Source organism: Ictidomys tridecemlineatus, chromosome X, assembly GCF_052094955.1.
Source record: "Ictidomys tridecemlineatus isolate mIctTri1 chromosome X, mIctTri1.hap1, whole genome shotgun sequence".
In the NCBI taxonomy this organism is placed as follows: domain Eukaryota; kingdom Metazoa; phylum Chordata; class Mammalia; order Rodentia; family Sciuridae; genus Ictidomys; species Ictidomys tridecemlineatus.
The window spans coordinates 19,694,647-19,721,274 of record NC_135493.1 but is presented as its reverse complement, the minus strand read 5'-3'; the positions used below and the strand labels follow the sequence as shown (position 1 = coordinate 19,721,274).

The following is a 26,628-nucleotide window of genomic DNA, read 5'->3' as shown; positions in this document are numbered from 1 at the left end:
ACCACTATGTAAGTTTTTTTTAACTTTTATTTTCTTTTTATTATTGTTGTTGTTATTTTGCACTTCTGGGGATTAAACTTAGCACTCCTACATGCTAGGAAAGTGTTCTACCACTGACCTACATCCCCAGACCCATTACGTGAGTTTTCATGGGAGGATTTTTACACAGGGATTCTCTTTCAAGTTAATTTCCTGTTGTTCCTTGCATGAAATACTTGCTCTGACGTATATTTTTAAAAGAAAAATGGCCATGATAGGTGCTAAAGGGAAAAGCCTCCAACTGTTCTCTTTATGGCAATTCTTTTTTTCAGTAAGTCATTTTTCAAAAAGATTCCATTTCCACAGAATAAAAGGTTTTGCTTTAAATAGAATTCTGTCTAATTTAGGCTATCAATTAAAATAGATTCAAGCATTGTGTAAATTACAACCATCTTGAGGTAGCCACAGGAGTTTGTGTACTATTCCCCTACTTATGTCATGATTAAAAAGGAAAAGCCACAGTTGGCCAAAGTTCTGGTCCATCCAACCCAGAATTTTTAAAGGGGGACTAAGTGCCATGTTGGCAGTAGAAGTAGAGGGAATGTGGTTGTCCTCCTTAATGACAGCCTCAAAGGTTTAAGACAAACCTAAGCCTCTCTTAGTAAGATATGTCAGTTTTATTTTCCAGGAATGTAGTCTAGATCTTTCTTGAATCTCTTTACATCTCAACGTGTGCTGTTCTTTGAGGTGGTTAGTTCCACAGGTTTACTGCCCACTGTATAAAGTCTTACATCCTTTTGTTTGTCTTGGATTTCAGTCTTTTGGTTTAAAGGTCTACGCTGAGTTCTAGCCAGTAAATAGCTTTGATCACTATTTACTCTGTACATACCCTTCATGATGCTTTTATAATGAGGAAAGTAGTGGAACCTACCTCATAGGTTTAATAGTGAATGATTGAGTGCGTGTAAAGCACTTGGACATGTGCTGGGCACAGAGTGAGCTCTAAATAAGTGATCATTATTACTATTGCATTAATATTAATTTTGGCTGTTGCCTCTATTTCCATCTTTTTGGGTTAATAAATGCTAATTCTTTGGGTTTGTCTCCTTCTCATCCCCCCCTCCCTTTTCTTGGTATCAGGGATTGAATCCACAGGTGCTTAACTACTGGCCCACATCCCCAGCCCTTTTTTGTATTTTATTTTTGAGACAGGATCTTGATAATTTGTTTAGGGTCTCACTAAGTTGCTGAGGCTGGTTTCAAACTCACAATCCTCCTGCCTCAGCCTCCCAAGCAGCTAGGATTACAGGCATGTGCTACAATGCTCAGCTTATCCCCTCATTCTTGCTGCCTTTTGCCTTTCTTGATTTGTGACCCTATGAACTAAACAATATGTTCCAGACGTGGCTGCACAGATTTTAATATTTTTCCAAAACTAGGATAAACTCTTCTTTTATTTCTGGTCTATTTTCTATGGATGCACAGAATTTCAACAGTGAGTTGAAATTGATCTAGAAATAACATTCAACTCCTAGATCAGTTTCCAGGGCTATAGGTAACAACACATTTATGTCTATTGTACACTAATATTTTTGATAAATGTTTGACCTTACTGAGATGATCTGCTTTTCCCTACTCCCTAAATTTTAAGACATTTTCTTGCTATTTAGACTATGTTGGCTTGGCATTTCACTACTGAGAAAAGCTGACCGCCAGCTACAAGCACAGAATGAAATCAACCAAATTATGTTATGTGCATGTACAAATATATCATAATGCATCTCACTATTATGTGTAATTATAACTTTCTAATAGAAAAGCAATACTATTGTGTATGCCTTATTATACACCATTTATAATGCTTAAATAAGCTTGGACCCAGAGGATTATTCATTGTATATCTAAAATTCATATTTAACTGGCATTTGATATTCCATCCCTACCTTGGACAAGTTACTTAATCTGTGCTTCAGTTTCTTCTTCTGTAAAATGGGAATGATGTGGGATGTGGGGCTGGGGTTGTAGCTTAATGGTAGAGCGCTTACCTAGCATGTGTGAGGTGCTGGGTTTGAACCTCAGCACCACATAACATAAATAAATAAAATAAAGGTATTGTGTTCAAGTACAAGTAAAATAAAAACAAACAAATAAATAAACAAAATGGGAATTATGTGGATGTGATGATGATAATAGCACCAAGTTCTCCATCCAGGGAAGCACCCACTTCTTCTTATCCTCCAATTCATTATTTAAATTGGTTTGCCTTTCCTGAAAACAGTGTTTTCCCAAATCTCACAGGGACTCATTTACAACACAAAAAGTCAACAATATGGAAGCTTGTCAAGGACTTTTTGAAAAGTCTTTTAAATTCTATCCCTAGGTTCCTCTTTGCCCATATGTTATTTACTCTCTTGAGGAGCACTGATACATTAGTTAGACATGATTTTCTCTCACAGAAACCCTGCTGCCTTCCTTGTAAAAGGTCATGTTTGACTGTGACTCTAAATTGATTAATTAGGTATAAAACAATGGTTCAGAGATTTCCAGATTTTGGTTTTTTTAGAATATTTTTCATAGAATCATTAAATGTCAGTGATGGAAAGAACCTTGGAGATAGCTTAATTTTCTTCATTTTTCAACAAGGAAATCAGGTCCTAAAAAGGCTTCAGACAAAACCCATTTTTTATCTAATAGTCTTTTTTAAAAAAAATGTTTATTTTTTAGTTGTAGTGAGACACAATACCTTTGTTTATTTATTTATTTATTATTTGGTGCTGAGAATCGAACCCAGTGCTTCACAAATGTTAGGCAAGCACTCTACTGCTGAGCCACAACCCCAGCCCCCTCATCTAATAGTCTTTTAACAATCAGAATAACATTCTTATTCTGTATTATGTTAAAATGTTTGGGAGAATGTTTTCTCTAATGTCTCAAGAGGAATTAATTTTTCTTCCCATGGAATGCATGGGAAGAAAAATAGATATAATTTATGAAAGGGAAACGTTTTCAAGAACTCCAATTTTAAAAATTGGCTTGCATTTAACTTTATTGTCATATTCCTTACCTCAGAAGTTTGCTTTTGATTATTCCTACTAAGAAATCTATCCTCAAAACATATCTATTTCCTTCTTATTGTCAAAATCACATTGCCAAATTTATACAGTGTTTACTATGTGCAAGGAACTGTTCTACTTTATATAGATCCTCATTTAAAGCTCAAATGTACATGATGTGAAACAACAGTACAGTGTTTGAAGATAAGGAAATGGATAACTTTGGGCTGGGGGAGGGAGCAACTGGATCAAGATGACATCTGGGTGCAGGCAGCATGTTTTTCCTTGATCTGGGTGATAAATACATGAATGTGTTAACTTTGCAAATTCAGTGAGTTGGTGGCCATCTAGAATTTGTGCATCTTTCTGTAGGCATTTCATACTTTAGTGAAAGTTTAAAGAAAAAAAATCACTCATTTTCGCCTTCAAATCAACTTGTTTAAGCAAGAATTTTTATTATTCTCTTTGAACAGATGAGAAAACTGGGGTATAAGAAACCTATCTTGGTGAAGATCACGGAGCTAGTATGCAGGGAAAACTAGAATTTCAAGTTTTGAACCTAAATGGCCTGGCTCCAGAGTCTGTTCTTCACTAGTATACTATATACCACCTCTCAGAGTTGAATCTTTCTTAGTAGGAAGGTTATTTGCTTCCTAATCTTTTTTTTTCTTTTTTTTTTTGTACTGGGGATTGAACCCAGGGGCATTTAAGCACTGAGTCACGTCCCCAGCCATTTTCATTTTTTTGAGACAGGGTCTTGCTGAGTTGCTTAGGGCCTCCCTAGGTTGCTGCTTTGAACTCCCGATCTTCCTGCCTCAGGCTCCCGAGCTGCTAGGATTACAAGCATGTGTCATCACGCCCAGCTATTTGCTTCCTAATCTTATGATGACTTTGTATTTGGCCCTAACTACATCTACTTCTGCATTTCCCCTCATTATACATCATCAGACCTTGATTCAGTGCACATGCACACACATATGCAGAGGATAAAAAAGGAAAAATGCTTTAATAACGTAATTTCCTTATTTTTGCCATCTATTTTTGTCTCTGTATCCTTTAAAAGATACTAAAACATTTTAAAAATCCAATCTGAAACTCTAAGAACATTTTTCTTTTTTAAAGGCATTCTCTAAAAATCCTTCCAAGTAATCTCTAAGAGTAGAAATCACACTGTAGTCTTCTGTTGTAACCTAAACATTTTAGGGATTCAGAAAATCATGGAAGAAAGGAAAGCATTTAGCATTTTAGGTCCTCTGGATTCCATCTGCCTCTGCCCCTTATTGTTGTGTAACTGCTGGGCAAGTCAAATGCTTACGTAAATAAGGGTTAGATTATCAAAGATTCATAAGGGTTGCTAAGAGTAGTAGATGCTCAGAGGAAGGTACAAATGGATAAGAGAGAGGAATTACCATTTGACATAGGAATTAATAATCTCCATTTTGCAGTTGAAGAAAATAAGTCTCTAACATCAGGTTTGCACAGCCAATAAGGTACATTAGGCTCCAAAGCCCATATATTTCTCCATTAAATTGAACAATCTTCAAAAAGTAGATGTCTCATTGCCTGTTTTAGAGTAAAAATATCAAAAGAAAATGATATAAGTAAATATATATTTTTTCTTTTAAAAAGCTCTTACTGAAAGAAAGCACTTATTCTTTATAAACAACACAAAACTGCTTTGTGATGGAAGAGAAAGGCGTTTTGAACAACATACTGATCAGTTAATTTCTCTCATTACAGTGAATCACACTTTTCCTTAATCTCTTTCTTGAAGAGCACTGACAGAAAAATCAGTTCAAAGGAATCACAGATCTTATCATTTTTGGAACAATATTCACACTCAACAATATTGTGATAAAATTATATTAACAATCAGAGTAAATTAGAATAAATTCAAAGCTACCAAAAACCTATGATCCTGCCCATGAAGTTTATCCATTAGTCATGGTTGTTTTCCTTCTTTTTATTTTCAAGTTTCCTTATTTCCTTCTTCTTCTTCTTCTTTTTAATTTGTTCTTTTTAGATATACATGACAGTAGAGGGTATTCTGACATTTTATACATACACAGAGTATAACTTATTCTAATTAGGATCCCATTCTTGTGGTTGCACATGATATGACGTTTCACTGGTGGTATATTTGTTTGTGGATATTGGGAAGTATGTCTGATTCATTCTTCTGTCTTCTCTATTCCCATCCACCCTCCCTTCCCTTAATTACCCTTTGTCTAATCTAATGAACTTCTACCCACCCCTCCCCACCGATTATTGTGTGTTAGCATTCGTATATCAGAAAGAACATTTGGTCTTTGGTTTTTTGGAATTGGCTTATTTCACTTAGCATGACAGTTTCTAGTTCCATGCATTTATGGCAAATGCCATAATTTCATTCTTGTTTATGGCTGAATAATATATATATGTCATGGTTGTTTTAAATACTTAGCATATACATAATAATGCACTCTACTCTCTATTCATTATAATTAGTATAAGTATAGTGGATAAAAACATGAATTCTGATATTACACTCTCTGGGTTTAAGTTCTGACTCAAACTTTTAATAACTGTGTTACTTTGACATATAGGGTTGGCTGATTTAGCAAATAAAAATATAGGACAGCCTGATGAATTAGAAATTCAAATAAGCAATAATTTTAAAACATGAATCTAAATGTCTCTTGCAGAATTATTCATTGTGTATCTAAAATTCGTATCCCTACCTTTGTCCAGTTACTTAATCTGACTGTGCTTCAGTTTCTTCCTCTGTAAAATGGGAATGATGTGGGGCTGGGATTGTAGCTTAGTGGTAGAGTGCTCATCTAGCATGTGTGAGTTTGAACCTCAGCACCACATAACATAAATAAATAAAATAAAGGTATAGTGTTCAAGTACAAGTAAAATAAAAACAAACAAATAAATAAATAAACAAAATGGGAATTATGTGGATGTAATGATGATAGTAGTACCAAGTTCATGGAGTATTGCAAGGATTGAGTATGTAAATTGCTACATAACTGGCACAGATTAAGTATTATAGCTATTGTAATTAATTCATTCCTCCATTTACATTAATTCAACTTTGGCTTGGGATTCTCCTTTAAGAAGGACAATGAAAGAATTACTTTATGCCTCATTTACTATGTGCAGAACCAAAATAGAGGAGTGATAGTGAAACATTTTTATGTATATTCCTTTGAATACCTTACTTTTTCACTTGGAAATATATTCAATAACCCAGAATTTTATAACCCAGCTACAGTTTCTTTTGTTCATATAAATGACCTTTCCATACAGCAATAACCTTTTTTATGTTTTTTAGGGTCTGGAAAAATAAGAAAAAATATCTTTTTAAAAAATATATTTCATGAACTAAATCCATCTTCCACAACATGGTAAGTACCCATTTCTCTATATTTGCATGGCAGAAATCTGTATATTGTCAGATGCAGAAGAAACATTAAAATTTAAGAGCTGGTATATTTCAGTTTCTTGTAACACCTGAGGAAAAACCCAAACACATAATAAAATGCAGTGTACAAAACATTTAAAATATAATCTATTTGTATCTGCTTTCATGATCTCATATTGTAAATGTCTACCACTATTTTCACAATTTTTATGGAAAGCATGATTTATCTATGTTAATTTCAAGTTGGCATTTAGCCATTTGAATGCTTACCTTCACATATGGTAAACTATAGAGCTGTGTGAAGTTTCATAAAAGGTCAATAGCACAGAAAGAATGAAAGAACCAGAACAGTATGAATGATTCTGAAAAATTGGAGAAATATTAACTAAAGTCTCTGTGTACTTTCACAGCAGGCAAATATCGTGATTTTGCCAGTAATCTGTGCTTTAGATTACAATAAATTGTTCCTGTTTTTCTTTCCATTGCAGAAGACACTAACTTGGCTTCGTGAGACCAGGCATGCATGTCATCTCCCACCTCATTTTCTTTTGAGTGTAGGAGGGGAAATATAATACAAACTGTTCTGGAGCACAATAATCTATTTTACAGTTGCACGCAAGAAAACTATCCCAGAAAACCTGGCAATGTAGCATTCAGATCTCTTCACATCATTTCTATCCTTTACTCTGCTCCTTTCTTTACTGTCATTATCATGCATTCAAAGAGCAATTTATGTATGCAGGAACACAGCAGAAATATTTAGTAATATAATCTTATAGACACAAGATTAACAATCACTACTTTGAAGAAAATGGTACAGTTTCTGCAGGAAGATATGATACCAGTAGGCACAGGCAGCATTTGACTTGCCCTAAACATAGGACAGTTATTCAAGAAGTGGTTTTCTAAATGGGAAGTGAATGGTTCCAACTTGGTTTCTATTTTTTATGTCCTTTATTGATACCTTGCCATGAGGTTACAAAGGATTTATCTGCACTTGTGGAATCTATATTCGCAACCCGGCCTTTTACTATTTTCAACTTCCTACTGGATATGTCCCATTAGATATCATTCAGGCACCTCAAACTCAGAGTACCCAAACTCACTACCTTTTCTTTCCCCCAGTCCTGGTCCTCCTATATTCCCTGGCTCAGTTTCAGACATCATTTACCCAATTTCCTAAGCTAGATGTCTCTGGCATTTTAAACTTCTCCCTCTGGTCCTGTCCATGTCCAATCAATTGAGTACTGTTGATTCTATCTTCAGATTGTTTCTGGAATTTACTCCCTCCTTTTTATTCTCACAGTCATTAATTTAGTTCAGTCCCTCTTCTGTACTTTTACAACGACCTCTTAATAGGTCCCTCTGCTTCTAGTGTCTCCCATATCCACTGTACCCTTTATGTGCTAAGCAGAATTTTCTTTGAAAAAAAAAAAGCAAACAAATCTGGATCAAATGCCTCTCTTCCTTAGAGCCTTTCAGGACTCCTAGGAGCCTATGGGATCAAATGGAAACTGCAGAATGGCATATGAGACTTATGGTCTGCCCTGAACTTATCCTTCCAGCCTCATGCAGGGATGCCTCATGTACTGTTTCTGCCTGTTCACAAGCAAACTACCAGCTAGTCCTCAAAGAAAGCTTGTCATTTCTCTAAACTAGTGGCTCTTAACCAAGAGTACACATTATCCCAATGTTTTAAAAAGATAAAACACAACTGCCCTTTCTCCATCTGAGACCTACAAATTCAGAATCTGTACGAATTGATAGCAGACTCTTTTAACCAGATCATAGAGGATGGGGGGTACAAAGGCCTGGTTTAGGCCTTTGTTTTTGCTGTCCTTCTGTCTGGAATGCCCTCCCTCCTTCACTCCCTCTCCTCAGTTCTCCTCCTGGCTCTCTCCTACTCAATTTTCAAGGCTTAGCCCAAATATTGCCTTCTCTGTGAAGCCTTCCAGGATCTACACAGGTAAAGTGAATTGCTCTCTGGTGCTTATTGCTCTAGTATTTTTAATAGACTTCCATTATAATTACATATTGTCTTGAATATTCCTTGTTGCTTATGGCATTCTCCTGGGAGAAAGCAAGGTCCTTGCACTTCTTTATACTCTCAGCACCCAGCCTCACAGTATGCTCGAGAATTATATGAGAAAGAAAAGATGTGGGGAGAGAGGAAATGGGACAGGTGGTGTGGCTTAGGCTGGATCTGGGGCCAAAATGAAAGTGTAAAAAGACATTCTGACTTCTATTTCTGAGTGAAAATTTCATTATAGGCTACAGTTGGATCCTTGTGGTAGATCTCATCACATAACATCCTAATGTAAAAAAAAAAAAAGATATCAAGGTGGGCCAGGAAATAAGAAAGGGTGGAATGGCAACTTTGCTTGTTTACGATGTTGAGTTCCTGCTCCCCCCCTCGAAACTTCTGGTAGTCTCTGATAACAGTCCTGCACAGGAGTGCCTATCATGCCCTTACTGTGTTCATGTTCTCTGAAGTCTAGCAATACAAAACTATGGAACTTTTTACGACAGGGTGACAGAACCTCAGCTAAGCAAGTTGAAGGGTGGTAATTTTACACAACTGCCTTTCTTAGAGGTCCTGGCAACAACTTCCTTTTCCTCAGTGTGAGCTGATGGCATAGCCACTTCCTATTTGGTCTTAACTGCCAGTTTTTTTCCTGTTTTTAACTGCCACCTTTGACTAGAACCATTCTCTTGAGAAGCCTATGAATTAAAGAACAAGTGGTCAATTGAATATACTTTCAAAAGCCAACCCAGAGGAGAAAAATATCACCCAGGTTGGTTATTTAACATCATTTCATGGAAACCCACTTAAAGGCTCCCCTGTGACTGAAAAATATACACTAGAGAGCACAAAGAAGTTATCTGAGCTCATTACAAAGAGCCCAGTCTCCCAAAGCTACCCCCTAAAATGACCTTCAAACTTTTACCAAAAAAAAAAAAAAGTTTTTCATGTACCCACAGAGCAAGAGAAAATGGTCATTTATGGGATGACCAGTGCAGCAAGCAGTGTGCCTCTTGGCACCGAGGAGACTGGGAGTAAGCTTATGAAGGCTGTAAGGCCTTGGGTCCAAGTCATCTAAAGGTCAACAGTAGCTTTGTACTGGACAGTTTGGACAGGTGGCAAAACTGGAACCAGGAAAGGAACTCTGAACATTCCATCTTTTTTTTTTTTTTTTTTTGATACAGGGGATTGAACTCAGGGGCACTCGACCAATGAGCCACATCCTCAGCTCTATTTGGTATTTTATTTAGAGATGGGGTCTCACTGAGTTGCTTAGCACCATGCTTTTGCTGAGGCTGGCTTTGAACTCGCGATCCCCCTGCCTCAGCCTCCTGAGCCGCTGGGATTACAGGTGTGCGCCACTGCAGCTGGCCATTCCATCTTTTGATTGCTACCCCTACATGTGAACAAAAGTGTCCAGGCCATGTTTACCTTTCTCAGCTCTGTAACCAATTGGTAAAGACAAGAAGTTTTGAGCTTGATTCTTTCAGTACCTGAATGCAAATATTTCAAAGTGAGTAAGCATATAACAAATGCTATAAGCAGGAAACCACTTAAGCAGCATCTGCTTCCACCCACCTCCTCTGTTGCTCTATTCCCCTCAGTAGTGTCAGGAAGTAAAGCCAGTGAGAAAATTCAGCTGTGCAGAGTCTCAGATAGTATGGTTTCTGTTATAAATGATGCTATGATAGAGTATTGTGCAAGCCCCAAAAGGTACAAGGTTATTCTAGAGAATTCATCAATTATACAGGTTTAATGTTCCCTGACCAAGAACTGATTCAATAGATTTTTCTATGGGATGCTTTGCTGGAACTATAGTGAGGATACAACATCTGCAAGAACTATTATGTCATGGTTTCCAATTTGATACCCACAGAGAGTAAAGAGGAGATGTGAGGTATCACATATGCTTTTATTAATAATAAAAAAAGGATCCTTGAAAGCTATAGTTCCAAATATCAGTACAGAGTCTCATAGCCTGAATCAAAATATTTCTATCAGTGGATGGTGAGCTTCTAGAATTGCCCAGATCATTTCCCTTCATTTTCAATATCCCGATAATGGAAAGAAATTCAGGTAATTGTATCATTTACCATTATATTTTTACATATTTTATATATTTTAACACAGTCATTAGGCTAAAAATGTGAAAGTTCAAAATGTGAAACACTATCTTTAAATTTTGTAAAGTGAAGTTAAAAGTCAAATTTAACTTATGAGTTACCATATTTGAAGGCTCTTGGGTAATTAATGCCTGGTATGTTAGAACACTTTCGGTGACTGTTTTTTAAACAAGTCAATTTTTTCCTTTAAAGTTATTTTTTGTTCAATATTACTTTGAAGCAGGAGTAACAAAAGCATACTTGAATTTCTTGTCATTATATTTACTCTTTGGGGGCAGGTGACCTGTGGGTTAGTACAATGTTAACATAAGAATACTGCTTTGGCTGGGTATAGTAGCACTCACTTGTAATTCCAGCTACTCAGGAGGCTGAGGCAGGAGGATCTCAAGTTCAAGGCCATCCTGGACAATTTAGTGAGATCCTATCTCAAAATAAAAATAGAAAGTGCTAGGGATGTAGTTCAGTGGTAAGTTACCCCCGGATTCAATCCTTAGTACCTACCCACCAAACAAAAAAAGTAGACTGGCTTTGTTTCCACTACTCACTTTTTTTATGGCCCCAGATATCACATTAAACTGAAATCCTCAAGGAACAGAGAACCCCAAGTCTGTTTCTTAATAGCTCCTAATATTGAGAGTGTAGCAGATGGTTTCTCAAGCTTCAGCCCCATTTGCTTTTGGGCTAAATTATTTTTTGTTGTGGAGATTGTCCACAACAATAGGATAATTAGTTGTAGGATAATTAGCCTTTCTGGCCTTTACCCACCCAGTAGCATCCTCACTACTCTTTGTGACACCCAACAATGTTCTCTAGAAAGCAAAATTGCCCATGGTTGAGAACCATGGACTTAATGTATTACCTCACTATTGCCTACATTAATATTTGGCCATTTCTATCTACTTAACACTTTAGCTATGAACCAGTCCATTTAGTAAATATTTATAAACATGGGTAATGTTAAATATTTAATGTTGAAGGTATGAAAAATATCAGGAAATTGGAACCAAAGAAGCTAAATTTAAATAAAGTTTTTTTGAGCTCAAGGATATTAACTTGTAATCCAATGACTGCACAATCTGTGAAAAACCATTTTATATAGTTACTAAGTATTCATAGTCACTCAGGTCACAAGAATCAAGCATGTACCAAAATCTATGTGAGGTACTCTGTTACACCCTATATGCCTACCAAGAGGCATAGGTGTGGTATTAATGCACAAACTGATCATCTCTAATCTGAAAAATCCAAGAATCAAAACACACTGGAATCAGAAACTTTTTGAGTGTCAACATGGTGCTCAAACATTTTGGAACATTTCAGTTTTCAGATTTTCATATTAGGCAATGGTCAACTGGTAAAGTCTATGCAAAAGGCCCCAATCCAGAAAATTCTGAAGTCACTTGTGGTCTCGTGAATTTTAGATAATGCAAGACAGAAAAAAGCTCCTAGTGCTCATAAACTTTGAATTGTTTTCAAATGTTGACCTCTTCACAAGATTTTTATGCATGCATACATATATGTGCAACATATACATACATGCACATATAATGGAAAAGGTATAAGAAAAACCACAAGGAACTTCATATAAGAACACAAATGAGGGCAATAGTGCAGTGGTAGAGAACTTGCCTATTATGTGCAAGGCCCTGAGTTCCATCCCCAGTGCTGAAAAAATCCAAACTATATCAAAAATAACAACCTGAGATGGTTTATTTAAAATTACTAGTCCTGAATAAAAGTCAAAAGGCTTACTAAGCAATGTCTCTTTGGAAATATCTCAGTTGTCTAGGTCTTAAACTTTAGCACTCATTCTTCCACATTATAACATAACTCTGGCCCAGAATGATGTCAGAGAAAACCACTTGTCTAAAATGTTTAATTTACTTATTTATTAAAATTACACATCCTGGGGCTGGGGTCGTGCCTCAAGTGGTAGCGTGCTCGCCTGGCATGTGCCAGGCACTGGGTTCCATCCTCAGCACCACGTAAAAATAAAATGAAAATATATTGTGTCCACCTAAAAAAATAAATATTAAAAAAAGATAAAAAATAAAAAATAAAATTACACATCCTGGGCTGGGAATGTAGCTCACTGGTAGAGCAGTTACTCAGCATGCCTGAGGTTCTGGGTTCAACCCCTCAGCACCAGGAAACACACACACACACACACACACACACACACACACACACTTTGCTCTTAGGTAATTGTGAAATTAAACTGGAAAGAATTTAGGAAGCAAAAAATGAACAGTGTTAACACATTAAGTGACCAATTTAATGGTTTAGCAGAGCAGTTCCTAGGAGTTTAGCCTGGCATCAATAAAACATACGGTGTACCTATTATGCACCTAATACCCTCAATGAAGAATTCAAAGGAAGTTCATTCATTCATTCAACAAATACTGGTTGAGAGCCTACTATGTGCCACAAACTGTTCTAGGCTCTGAGGTTACAACAATGAACAAAACAATAAAAAAAAGTTTGCTTTGGAGAGCCACCCTTCTACCTGAATAATTTTCATGTAAGCAAAGCTGAATCTGTCACTTCAAGGATCTAGTAATCATGATGGACAGAAAAAAAAAACACATGAATTAAGAGGAAAGAACTACAATGTAAGTGCTGCTTCCACCAACGTACAATAAGAGAATTTGAAGGGGGGCTTAGAGTAACAAGGAAGGCTCAATGGGCTCACTTGAGGTGTGTCTTAAATGATGGAGCTTGACTCAGATCCATGCTAACTGGAAGTGTGATCTAAGAATCAGCAGAATCAGCACCACATGGGAGCTTGTTAGCAATGCAGAACCTAGGGCTTGCTTCAGACTTGTGGGATCAAAATCAGCTGTGGGGGCATAGCTGAGGATGTAGCTCAGTGGTAGAGCTCTTGCTTAGCATGTGCCAAGTCCTGGGTTCAATTCCCAGTATTACAAAGCAAACAACAACAACAAAATCCTTGGAAATTTCTATGGTCAATAAAGTTTAGGAGGCACTGCAGCTTTCTGGCCAGGCTAGCATTAAGTGTGAGCAAGCCTTCTCGGAAATAAATCTTTTATCACCTTTTAAAACAAACACAAACCATACAGGAAGTAGGAAGTTGATCACTAGAGAGACCTGGGTCTGAATTCCCAGCTCTACAACTTCTAGGTGTTTGATTAAAATATTTACCTGGTTGAGCTTTTTTTTCCTTCTGTAAAATGGGGGCATGTGCTGGGATTCAACAAGGCAACACACATAGAGCATTTAGTGGTTACTGGCCTGCACAGAACAAATGATTCATTAATAACAACGATATTGGGCTGGGGATGTAGCTCAGTGGTAGAGCACTTGCACAATCTGCACAAAGCCCTGGGTTCAATCCTCAGAGCCTCAATAACAATACCAATGATGGTGACATTGATAATAACCCTATGCTATTCTCTGAGAAACATTAAAAATAATAAAATTTGATTCAGTGTCTACTTGAGCCCCTCCTACACTGTATTAGGTACACAGACTCCTAACAAACTGCAAGGTAAGGAACTTCATCTTCATTTAAGATTGGCTCTTAGATATTATGTTTTAAAAATGTAATTAACCTGTTGTGTGTTCCCAAAAGTGGCTTCATAATGAGATTGCTGTAATTGCTATTAATATCATTGTTATTTTGTTATTATCAGGGTCTCAAAAGAGTTCCTGGAGTGGAATTTAAACTTGGGCGGAGGCAGAGAGTTGTGGAAACCATGGCTGTGTATGCCGAATTCAATAACATGTACTGCTGCTGCTAATGATCCAATCTCATTTCCCTTGCCTCTATTATCCTCATTAATTTTTCTGCCGATATACCATCTGTTTTCCCATTTCCCTCTCCTTCACACGTGCAGAACTTGGCGCCGAGAAGCCCAGCCTGGCCATCTCCCAACTAGTAGTCCAAGAGGTAGAGAAGCCTCAGGTTGAAGTCACCTGAAGCATGTGGGCGGGCGGGAAAACCGGAAAGCAGGAGAGAGACTACGGATCTGCCCAGTGGCTCGGCCCGCGGCTGAGGACACGGTTCGCCGAGAAGGAGCTGGGGTCTACCAACTCTGCGACTCTGCGTGGCCCCACCCTCGGCCAGGTGGAGGAGCCAAGGAAAACTTCCAACACTCCCCAAGTTTCAGCTCAAGACGTCTCGGAGGCTTCAAGTGCCCTAGCCTCGCAAGCCTGCCTGCAACGTGGCCACGTCTGGGACACCCTCATACCCCCAGGGTCTCCCAAACTCTTTCATTCTCTCTCCAGGCCCAGTTGTGTTCCAGGTTTCCCGTTCTCGGGGTCCTACTCTCCGCTTGCCCGGAGATTCCCCCCCTTCTCAGGCTCCTGCCACCCCAGCCAAACCCTTTCGCTGCCTGGAGCTTTAGCTCCCCCGACACCGCCTGGCTGCCGGGCGGGGGCAGGGCCAACTGCGGAACCGCCCCCAACCGCCTCCCAGGCCAGGCGAGCGGGCGGGTTGCTGGGGCGCCTCCACCTCCTCTTCCTAAAGCGGCGAGGCGCAGACGAGCGGCATCACTCGAGCCCAGGTCCCAGCCACCGCCACACACAGCGCCCTGCATTCAGGAAGAGGAGCAGCAGCGGAGGCGGCGGCCACAGCGGCGGGCGGGCACCAGAAAGGTAGACTGAGTCCCAGGGAGCCGCGCCGCGAACCGCCCACCTCCTAGCCCGGGGTTACAAGCCACGAGCCCAGTAAGCCCACTTCTCTGTGTCCTTCCAGGCCCCGATCGAAAAGCCTGGGAGGGCCGCCGAGCTACCCCTGTAGGAGGAGCCAGCCTGAACCCAAGGCGCCACCACCGCAGAAGCAGTGCGGAGCAGAAGTCGCCTTCATGGCCCACTCACCGGTGGCTGTCCAAGTGCCTGGGATGCAGGTGAGGAAGCCCAGGCCTCCCCTCCCTCCCACGTGACTGCTCGGGGGCCCAGTGCGCGCCCCGCACTAGGCACCGGCGACGAGGGGGCGGCCCCAGGTCTCCCCTGAAGGCAGGGCCCAGCGCTCTGGCCAGGTGACCCTGGAGTAGGGCTTGAGGTGTTTTCCTGGCGTCTAGGCTAGGTCGTTCTCTGCGCTGGGCAATCAGGGAGGGACTGGGGTGTGCAACTAGACGGGGTTTGCTGGGGGGGGGGAGGGGGGAGGGTATAAAAATAGGCCAGAACCAGAGACACCTGCGTCTTTGAGCGTGGCACCATGGAGGATTGGGGGTGGGGGAACTTAATCTGGAAGAGATGGAGGTATCTCGGAACTTGTGGGATAAAGCGCGAGTCGTGCCCCCCAACACACACACACAAGTTGGGGCGGGGCATAGACAGGGGGTGGTGGTGGCACTGAATTGGGCTCTTCCTGTGTGTGTAGAGCAAAGAAGAGTGAGGTGACTTCTTTTTCCCTTTCGGTGTTATTTCTTAAGGGCGAAGTTGTATTTCCCTCCCCCACCTGGGCTGGCTCATAGTGGTGTGAGAAATGCAGGGTCCTGTTCAAAGTGGCGGAGGTGATCATTTCCCAGCCCCCTCTTCCTTGCCTTTCTCATAAGATGATTGTTGCATGTGATTAAAGGAAGCTTTTTGTCCAGTACACGGGACCACTGCATGGGACCCAACTTCTTACTCAAGATCTCATCGCCATCCCCCATTATATTTTCATTTTATTAAAGGAAAGTTGTATCCAGAGACTTTTTTATGCTGTTACGTTTTAAAATCAGTACATTTCAGCCTATCTGATGTCAATCCTAATTAACTTTTTAAAGCATTCACGCTTTACCCGCTTTTGCTAGGTAGCCTAAACAATCCATTTAAAAACAAGTCAGAAGCTTAAAAAGCACTAAAGCCTCAGTCCCTCATGATCTTCTGAAAATGAGAAAACAAACTTTTTCAAGTTAAGAAAAAAAAAGTCTTGAGTGGTACACAGCTTATGTTTCTAGTAGAAGATCAAAGCACTGTGGATTGATGCACAGAATTCATCTTTCCTTAGCAATTGGTCTTATTTTACACACAGTGGCAAAAGTGATTTTTCAAATCATTTTCCCACAAAAGGGGCCATCTGTGTTAGGGCATATATCTAGCTGAGGACTCCTGCTGTGTCTGAAGCCCTAGGCCTTTCAGCTGCCTTGAAGGCTAGTCTGGGTTGCGTCCCAGGAAGTCCGTGTATATTTCATAAAAATTAGGGGAGGATGTGAAATAGGAAATAGTAGGGCTTTTTTTTGAAGTTAATCTATTCAAGCTTGCAAAGTACCTCCTCCAACTTTCTTCTCAGACACTTTCCCCCCTCTTTCCCTTCCCCCCTTTCCTCCATCCACCCTGCCCCACACCCCATTCATTCAGTTATGCCTTTGATTATATCAAGAGAATTGTAGTTTGCAGTACTAACTGTCGTTTTGCTCCATCTGATCTGGAAGAAAGTGTAATGCGCCCCCCCCCACGCGCTCTCCTTTCCTTTGGGTGGAGAATAGAACATTACATGTGTAAAGTTTGTCTCTGAGGGTCTGCATGCTTCTTTCTCCATTGTGTGCGTGCGACTGCGTGCGTGCGTCAGCCTTGTCTCCCGTTCATCATTTGTGATTTGGGGCAACTCTGTGTGCTGAGGAGAAAATGGTTTCTTGTCTTTATTTCATTTTTCTTGATTTTATTTGATTTATATGATTTAAGAACTGTTGTTCAGTGTTTCTTATTGCTTCCTGCTTTGCTTAATCATCTAAGTTGGATATCTCTTGAATGTTTAAATCTTAATTAAGGTTGGTTAGAATGTGAACCACATATTTTAAATTATTTTAAATTTTGCTTTGCAATTTATGCCCTCTAAAAGTTGTGGTAACTTTCAGCAAAGAAGACTATTTGTCGTTCTCCCCACCTTAATGAAAAATAGCAAATTCTTGACTTATTTCCATTTTCTTTTTAGATGTGATTCTTTAGCACTTGGTGAAACAAAAAAGTTTTTCCCATAGTTGAAATCATACAGTCTCCTAAAAATAAATTTGATGGCATGCAGTGTGACCCTTGAACCTAGACTTTTACTATTCTTTTGCAAAAGTATTGCAGATGAGATGTAGAAATATATCATGAACTGGTAACATTTGCCTGAAATTTTGTTAACATTGGGAGCAACTTTTAGGCCTTTAGAGGAAAAGTTGAGTTACCCATGTGTTCTTGAAAGTAATGTATAGTATTTCCACAAACCAGGGCAAAGTAGCCTACTTGCCCACAACTTTTTAACAGTTTATTTTAGAGAATTATGAAGATTGATGGAAAAATGATTTTTCCAGAAATAAAAACAAAACTGCTTTATCCACAATGTTTTTCTCCCTCTGAGGAGAGCTGTGAAGTAGAAGCTGAGCTACCTGTTCTATCACTTAAGACCTCAGCATTCCTAACTTTCAAACAAAGAAATTTCTGTTGCCACTAGTTTAAAATAGAAAAGAAACTTGGAGTGAACAGAGAAAACCCAGGATTTAGTCCAATTCAAACTCTTCCTTATGAATTAGTTACTCAAACTCATATTGTTGATATTTCTTAATATTGTGGTAATGAACATTTTTGCCCTATTACAACAAATGTTGAGAGTATGAATTTTTTGTAGTTAATTTGTGCTTGCTTCTTTAGTGTATAACTAAAGGAATTTTCCACCCCAGGAGCTAAACTCTTGAACAACATTTAAAGTATAACTTTAAAAAAATAATAAAGCAATAAACCTGTTTCTTTCCACCCAAATATTTACTCTTTAATGATTTAAACCCTGTTTTTTTCTTTGAAGTTTTAGTTATAAATCACACTTAAAAGCTTAAGATATTTCCCCTTGGAACTTGCATTAGCATTTATGAAGACAAATACTCTAATTTTTAGAGCTCGCATAAATTTAGGTGGGGAAATAAAGTTAAATGTTGAATTGGAGTACTAAATATTGTTTTATGCTTTGTGCTATACCTTTCATTAAATAATTTTTAAACTTTTTGCTAAACAATTTTAAATTAGCTTTTGATTACCTTTAAATATAGTCAAGGTGGTACAGTTTAACAGTGGTTGTTATTTGGGAAATGAGTGGTAATAAAATTTTAGGATTAATGAACACTTTACTGAATTGTTTTTTTTTAAACTAATGGATAGAAAACATTGCCTGGCATTGGTAAACCTACTGCTGGGCTCTGTAAAGTATACTACATGATCTGCCCTTATGGATTTAAAAATCTTTTGGGGTTCTTAAAGCTGGTATATGAAATAATCAAATAATGCCAAATCTGGGAACTTACTGTAAGTACAATAGAAGTTTCAGACTAGAAGAGTTGAAAGCTTCCAAATTGTTGTTAAGATCTATACTGGGAAGGGTATTTCCTTACTTGGAAATACCCTGAGCAAAATTATATATAGATAGATATATAGGGGAGGGTACATGTGCACGGGTAAACATGTGCACGCATGCACACATACACACACACACACACACACACACACACACACACACACACTGAGAGTGTGACAAAAGGCATTTGGGTCATGATGAAGACTATCCCTAGAGAAGTAATAGGAGATAAGATTGGAAAAGTTGATTTGAGTTCAAATTGTGGTGGTCCTCAAATGCTAGGGAAAGATTTAATTAATTAATTAATTTTAATTAGATATATATGACAGCAGAATGCATTTTGATTCATGGTACACAATTGCAGCACAACTTTTCATTTCAGTGGTTGCACATGATGCAGCATCCCACCATACGTGCAGTCATTACCTAGGATAATGATGTCCTTCTCATTCCTTTTCTTTCCTGCCCCCATGCATCCTCCTAGGGAAAGATTTTATTAGCCTTTGAACTAACCATTAAACATTTTTGAGTAAAGGATACTCAATGAAAAAAAGTTATTATGCAGGAAAAGAAAACTTAATATTGGATGAATGGATGAACAGGAGAGTTAAGAAATTTAAGGCAGTTTGACTTAAAGAGGCTATTTCAGTGGGTCAATCCTAGCTATACAGATGCAATGAGCCTTACATTGACAGATTGCCTTCCATATGCTTAGTAATATGAAGAAAAAAATTTGGCAGAGTTAATAATTAGCTAGTTACAGAAGGAGATAAATTCTTTGCGAAACTGGGAGAATTATGGTACATTTGAAAGAAATTAGAATATAATGGGAAAGAGCCTAATCTGGTAGAATGATTTCTATTCCAGGCTCACAAATTTTGAGGTAACAAAGGGATAACAAAGTAAATATGTCACATAAGTAGTTAAGCCATATAGAACTGGAGCTTTAGCTATTCATCAGACATTAACCTTGCATCTAGTATATGCCAGGTACCATACTTGAAAATGAAGGATGGGGTGCTTTCAAGGAGGTAGAGGTTCATGATACCAGAGAGAATGTATGGAAATGAGGGCCCTCATGAGACAGGAAACAGAAGTTTTTGAGAAAAGAAGTATATCTTTGAGAAGCATGGAACAATGAGACAACGTGTTAAGGTAGAGGGGGAGGTAACTGGGTTGGGGGTGGTTCTTTCTTTAACAATCATTAGAAAAACCAAATTGGAGAAGGAATTCTTTTTGATATCAGAATCTAGCATGTGGAGTTCTTATCTCTTATACCTTCCTAAGGGACTAATTAGATTTGCAGTTTGAGGTGCAAAGAGGTAACAAGCTTTGTCTTGAATTGCTGAACCCAAACCAGTGTCTCAGTTGTCCAGTGGTTGATACAGATGGATTGAATACTCTAATCATAATAGCAGAAGACCAGCTGAAAAAAAGAATCAAAGCCAACCTTAGAAGGGGGGGGGTAATTGGAAGGTTTGAAGTAGGGGCTAGGGACTATTGGGGAGAGTAAATGGGAATTGGGCACAGTGGGACATGTGACTTGATCAGTAATGAGGGTCTAGAAATGGCACTTGAGTATAAGGTCCATCATGTACCTCCCTTGCTTGAGTCATAGAAAATGAGAGAAAATAATTTAGAACCATTGAACATTGTGATACTGTTATTTTTTATTCTTTCATTTATTCAGTAACCTTGAGCAAATCATGTACAAAATAGGGAATAATAAAAGCTGCATTTTCTTTGCCTCAATGAGAGGTTATTTTGATGAATTAACTATCATCTGCGGATTGTATTTTGGGCTTCCTTTTAAAAAATGTGTTATGATGTATATGGACAGTTCATCCTGCAAAACAATGTTAGGCTAATTACATGAAAACACTGTCATTATCTCAACCCTCTCCTGCTTTGGTAACCCAGATTTTTCTATTGAACCCCAATCACGGCAACCCCACTTTCCTCAGTTGTATCCAAAACCCTCTACTCTGACTCCCAAACGTTCTGTTATTCAGCTCCTCTCTATAGACCTAAACTGAGTTCTGGGTATTTCCCAACAAGAAATTCCATTTATCCTTGTGCTGTGGTGCACACCTGTAATCCAAGTGACTCAGGAGGCTGAGACAAACTAACATAATTTTTAAACTTTTTTATTTTCCTGTTCCAACTGTAACATTAGAATCACACAATTTCATTCATATTAACATGTTTTTATTAATGGCTCAGTGTATGAACTATTCCAGCAGGAATAAAGCCTTAAAGAAATGGAAACTTAATAGTAGAATTTTAGGCATTTCCATAATAGTTTTTGACCGAGTTGTATCTTCTGAAAGAGTGGTGGTTTAACTTTTGTTATTGTGAGAAAATGGAATAAGGAGAACAAAAATTAATACTATTATTAGGTATGATGCAACAAACTCCTTTTCATTTTTTACACAAGTCCCAAACAATTTGTATCATGGGTACATATAAAGCAATATCTCTGGAGCAATGCCATGAAATAACTGGCTTTAAAACAAACAAATATCAATAAAATACATGTAATTAAAATGTTGGCCCCATCTTAAGAACATATCTCACTTTTCATCTGCTATTTTAGACTAAGGTGTTATATGGTAGGGACCATATCTTTGAATTAATATGTACCAGATCAAATATTTATTAAAGATATTAACTAATTTCTCTCAACAATCTTATGAAATAGGAAGAGTGATCACATAGGAAAATGCCTTCAAAATTGTATTAAAAATTAAGACTGTCAACATATTGCTTGCCATCTCTATCCATGATTCTCTTTATTTTCCCTCCCCAAAACTTCATATGATGGAGGTAAATCACTTGATATGTTAAAAAAATCAGAAAACTTATACATGGAGCAGATTCTATCCTCCTCCTCCTATTCCTGCCTGCCTTTCTCCACCACACCCTCTCCACATTACTCCATATTACCTAGAGCTCCAGGCTGCTGCCCAGAACTTTTCCTTAGCCTTCTCTGGACTTATTCCAGCATTCCCTGACAACAGCCTGATGCCCTTTCTTTTTCCTCAGTTATCATAAGATCATGAATTAGAATGATTCACTTTGCAAAATATCAGATTAGCCATTAGTATGGCATAGTTTGGGATAGTCTGGTAAAATTAGAACAAAATTGTCATTCCTACTTCCTGAGCCTCAGAGTAAACAAAACTGTAGACAGCTTAGATGAAAGAGCTGAAAATATTCTAATTAGCTTTTTCAGTGTCCACGTTCCCCCCTTTTGGTCAAGTAACTTCAAAAATGTGTGGTTGAGAAATCCAAGGTGTTTTGTTCCTGTATGTTTCTGATGAAAAATATTTAGAAAAAAATTTTCAAACTATCTTTGTAACAGATTGTGTGTTGGTGGTATTTTCCCTCTCTCTTCTGTTTATTCATCTGTTAAAGAAAATTAGGGTAGGGGGACGTGGAATATGTAAAACCTTATTAATTTAAAATACAAAGGAAAATACAAAGGGCTGAAATAAGCTGGGCTCAAACCAACCATCATTGGATTTTCTCAGTTTGTTTATTATTACAATAGGGTGTCTAGCCAAAGTATAACAGTTGCTTTGAATTTGAGAAACAGTTTCCCAGTATCAACTTAATGAAGTTTTACTGGTTTTGAAATCCTTACCACACTAGGTGTGTTAGGACATTTCTAAGTATTCTAGTGAATTACTCTACCAGGTTTCAATAGTGCCTGGTAACATAATCCTAGGAGTGAATTTTTGGCAGGTGGAGGAAATACTTCAAGGACATCTAGAATCATCCAGATTTTTCTTTGAAAATACATTTTTTAGTTGCTCTGTTAGTGGTTTTTTAACCCTGCTCCCCCCAGCTTTCCAATAAACCATTGGCTTTGGAACATATCAGTTTACAGTACGTACATTAAGCTAGGCTTAACTATTTGATGCAGTATGGTATAAATAACAGCAGTGCATGATGGGAAATCAAGATAATGAGGTGGGGTATAAACTTATCAGTGCAAGAAAATTTGGGGGAGCTGGACTAATAGAAATCATAAAGTCAAAATTTTTTTCCCAAAGCCTCTGCATTATCATTATTGCTGCCCACTAGAGCTGGGAAACTTTTTCGACTCCCTGGTCTCAATTTCCTGCTGCCTGCCTTAACTTTAAGCAAAAGCACAAAAGAAACCAATCAGTAAAGCATGAACACATGCTACTTAAGAATGGTGAAAAAAATAGAACTTTGACCTCTTGTGTTTAAAGACACTATAGTCAGTGTATCTGGCAGCCTTAGGAAAAGAAGCGCATTTCCAGTGTATGCTTTTTAATGCTACTGACCCCATGAGAAAAATAGTTAACAAACCCATTAATTAGGGTCCTGTTTGCTTCTCTAGTTCAAATCCTTTGAACTTAGATTTGAGCCTTTCTATGTGCTTGTCAGCAAATGGTAATATATTGGACTTTCCCAAGTTGGACAGTAGTGAACCAGGCTTAAGGTTTTTAATGCTTAGTCTTCATGAAACAACTGAGTTTGATTTAAGCTAGATTATTAGCAGCAAATTTAGGAAGGCTTATTTTGAGTAGAACATAGGACTTGATGCTTGTCTTTAAGATATAACAGGTATAAGAGTCTTTCACTCAAGAAGTTTATACTCTAATGAAATGACTAGACACCTACATTCTTAGCAATCCTACAATGCAAAGCAAAAATGATGAATCCCAAATGAGATAGAATCTGATGTAAATGCAAGCATCCCGAGGAAGACTGGACTTAATTAAGGAAGCTATCATTTACAGAATGAATATCTTTATGCCAGCCACTTGTGTTTTGCCACTGCATTCCATTGCTTCTAGGCAGGGCCACCTTTATTAAACCCTTAAAACAGAATGGGAGACCAATGGGAGAAAAGACACAAATAATGTTTTAGGCAGCTTTTACTAAAAGACTTGACTAAAAGACTTGACTAAAAGACTTGACTAAAAGACTGTGACTAAAAGACTTGACAAGAACAACTGTAGAGGAGGCACAGTTTATTTGGGGGGATCACAGTTTCAGAGGTCTCTGACCATAGACAGCTGGCTCCATTCCTCAGGGCTAGGGGTGAGGCAGAATATTATGGCAGAAGAGTGTGGCAGAGGGAAGTGTCTCACAGGATGAGCAGAAAGCAGAGAGAGACTCCATTGCCAGATACAAAATTTATAGCCCAAAGCCATGCCCCCAGTGACCCACCTTCTCTAGTCACATTCTATGGCTTTCAGTTCCCAACTCAGTTAATCCCATCAGGGGATTAATTCACTGATTGGGTTAAGCCTCCAATAACCCAATCATTTCACTCCTGAACTTCCTTTCATTGTCTTACACATAAGCTTTTAGGGGATATCTCACACCCAAACTATAACAAGTAGGCACACTCAAGATTCAGAGTTCTGAAGTAGGTGCCTATTGGCATAAACTGTGTTTTGGCCAGGTTGTAAAAGGCCTTAAATGCCAGACTGAGACATGCATTCTTCAATGGATAATAAGGAGTTTTTCAGCAACACAGTGAAATGATGGAAGCAATGTTGTTTGTTTTGGAAGACTGCATATGGCTTCCAAAAACCAAACAGCCTGGGTTGGAGATAGAGAAAGGCTGAAAGATTTAATTGATAAGGATTTGATCCAGGGCAAGGATGGTCAAACTTGAGCCTGCATAAGAACCACCTGAAGGGGCCCATTCCGTGTTTATGATTTAGTGGTCTGGGGTGCATTTTTTTAATGAGTTCCTAACTGCTCTGCAGGTTTGGGAACCACTCTGAGCATCACTAAGGAAGACTTTGGACACCTTGGGTTGCTAATTGAATGGCAAGAGGAGAAACCTGATGAGATATTCAAGAGTTAAAGACATGGCTGAGCTTGGAAGAAAATGGGTTTAGTTTTAGAAATACTGAATTTGAAGTGCTGGTCACACAACCAAGCAGAAGCAATTATTAATTTATTCAGGAGAGAAGATGGAGGGAGATAGGAGAATCCTGCATGAATATACCTAGTTAGATGAAATTATGAGAGATGAAAATAACAAGATTTCCAATTATCCTTCCAAGAAGCTGAATATAACTTTGTGTCAGTTTCTACAGTTTCCAAAATTTCACTGTCACCCATGACTTGTAGTTTCCTCAGTTGAAGTAGGTTTGTAATTTAGGCAGCAGATGCCCATTCTTCTTATTTGTCATTGACCCATATGTGCTATAAGTAAAGTACTTCAGTTTTTTATTTATTGATTTAATATCTTAAGTTTTGTTATATATAGTTTATCTGGATAAGCTTCTTAGATGATCAGATCTTAGAAATAAATATTTTGTGGAGTTGTTACTGTACTTGAAATCTGTATGTTTACAGCTTCCAAAATGCAACTTGACTAAAATGAAGTAAAATGTCAGTATCTTAAATGCCAAAAGTGACAATGGTGATTTTTTAAGACCTTTTCCTATTTTGACACATCTCACCAGTTTTTATTATTCAGAATACTTTTCTCTCCCTCCATTACCACCCCTTCCGAACTCTACCTATCTCAACAATCAAACAAACTGAACTTAATATCTCTGGGCTGTTATTATATTAAAAAATTACTCATTCACAATCATGACATTCCAAAGCCAACTTTTGATTGCATGTGTAAATTCCTGGAAGGAAGAGGAAGTTAATTCTGAGTCATTAAGGAAATATCAAACCACTTTCTAAATGCCCTCTTCTGCTCCCTGAAATATTCCTTATACCTGTCAGATTAATATATTAGCACTTTCCAACAGGTACCATGTAGGAAAGCTCAGAATTTAGTTCAAACATATGATGAGAACTGAAAATATGAGAAGCAAATATCGAATGAGTTTGCCAACACCAAACAGTGTGAGCAAATGTGATTACCCACCTCATTCACCAGCCTTGTACCTAGCTTACTTTTCAATTTCTAAAATGAACAGACAGCCAACGAAAATAAATCCATCCTTTAGAATCAAAGATTTTCCACCTATGTGGATGTTCAATATCATGTATAGAAATGTCTTCTTAAAACTACTTGAAGTCATATTTAATTATTGTTAGAATAAATCCATAGAATTACTAAGAGACCTATTTCCCTTTTAGGGAATACAATTTGTTTGGGTGTAAAAATTAAGAAGTTTTTACCTTGGGCTGGGGTTGTGGCTCAGTGGTAGAGCGTTTGCCTATCATGTGTGTTCAATTCTCAGCACCATGCATAAATAAATAAATAAAGGTCCATCAACATCTAAAAAATTTTTTTTAAAGAAATTTTTATATTTCCCACTTTTCACGTAGTTATCTCTTCCAGGATACTTATTCTTGTAAATAAATGGTAAATTAGGTTTTTGTTGGTGAAAATGATAGATGAATGAATGGACAGATGGATAGATGTTTGTATTTATACACACATAATAAGTGTCCCACATGAAGTATATTTTGCAATTTGAAAACATTTTATTAAAAATAAACTAAGGCTCAATATTGGCCAGTTGAGTTTTAATCAGTTGTACCAATTGTAGATATAACTACTTTTTATAGCTTTATTTTATTCTTTTATTTTATGTGGTGCTGAGGTTTGAACCCAGGGCCTCACATATGCTAGGCAAGTGCTCTACCACTGAGCCACAACCCAGCCCCAGATATAATTATTTTTAAAAATAGAGAAATGTGTAAAAGATAGGATGGTTACTAAGTTCAAGAAGTAGAAAACTATGACAGTGTTATTTAAGATCTGCATATATGGATGCTAACATACAACAAGGGGTGGGGGA

At 38.0% G+C, this 26,628-nt stretch overlaps 1 protein-coding gene across 1 annotated transcript in view; it reads left to right on the top strand.

Annotated features, from left to right (window-relative positions):
- The first annotated feature begins 15,007 nt into the window (after positions 1–15,007).
- The window catches only part of Stk26 (serine/threonine kinase 26), a 54,113-nt gene continuing 42,492 nt past the window's right edge, over positions 15,008–26,628 (top strand). The window contains exons 1-2 of the mRNA XM_005337697.4: positions 15,008–15,204; positions 15,305–15,455. Of these exons, the coding sequence (XP_005337754.3) occupies positions 15,414–15,455 (42 nt within the window). The 5' untranslated portion in view covers positions 15,008–15,204; positions 15,305–15,413. The remainder of the gene's footprint in view (positions 15,205–15,304; positions 15,456–26,628) is intronic.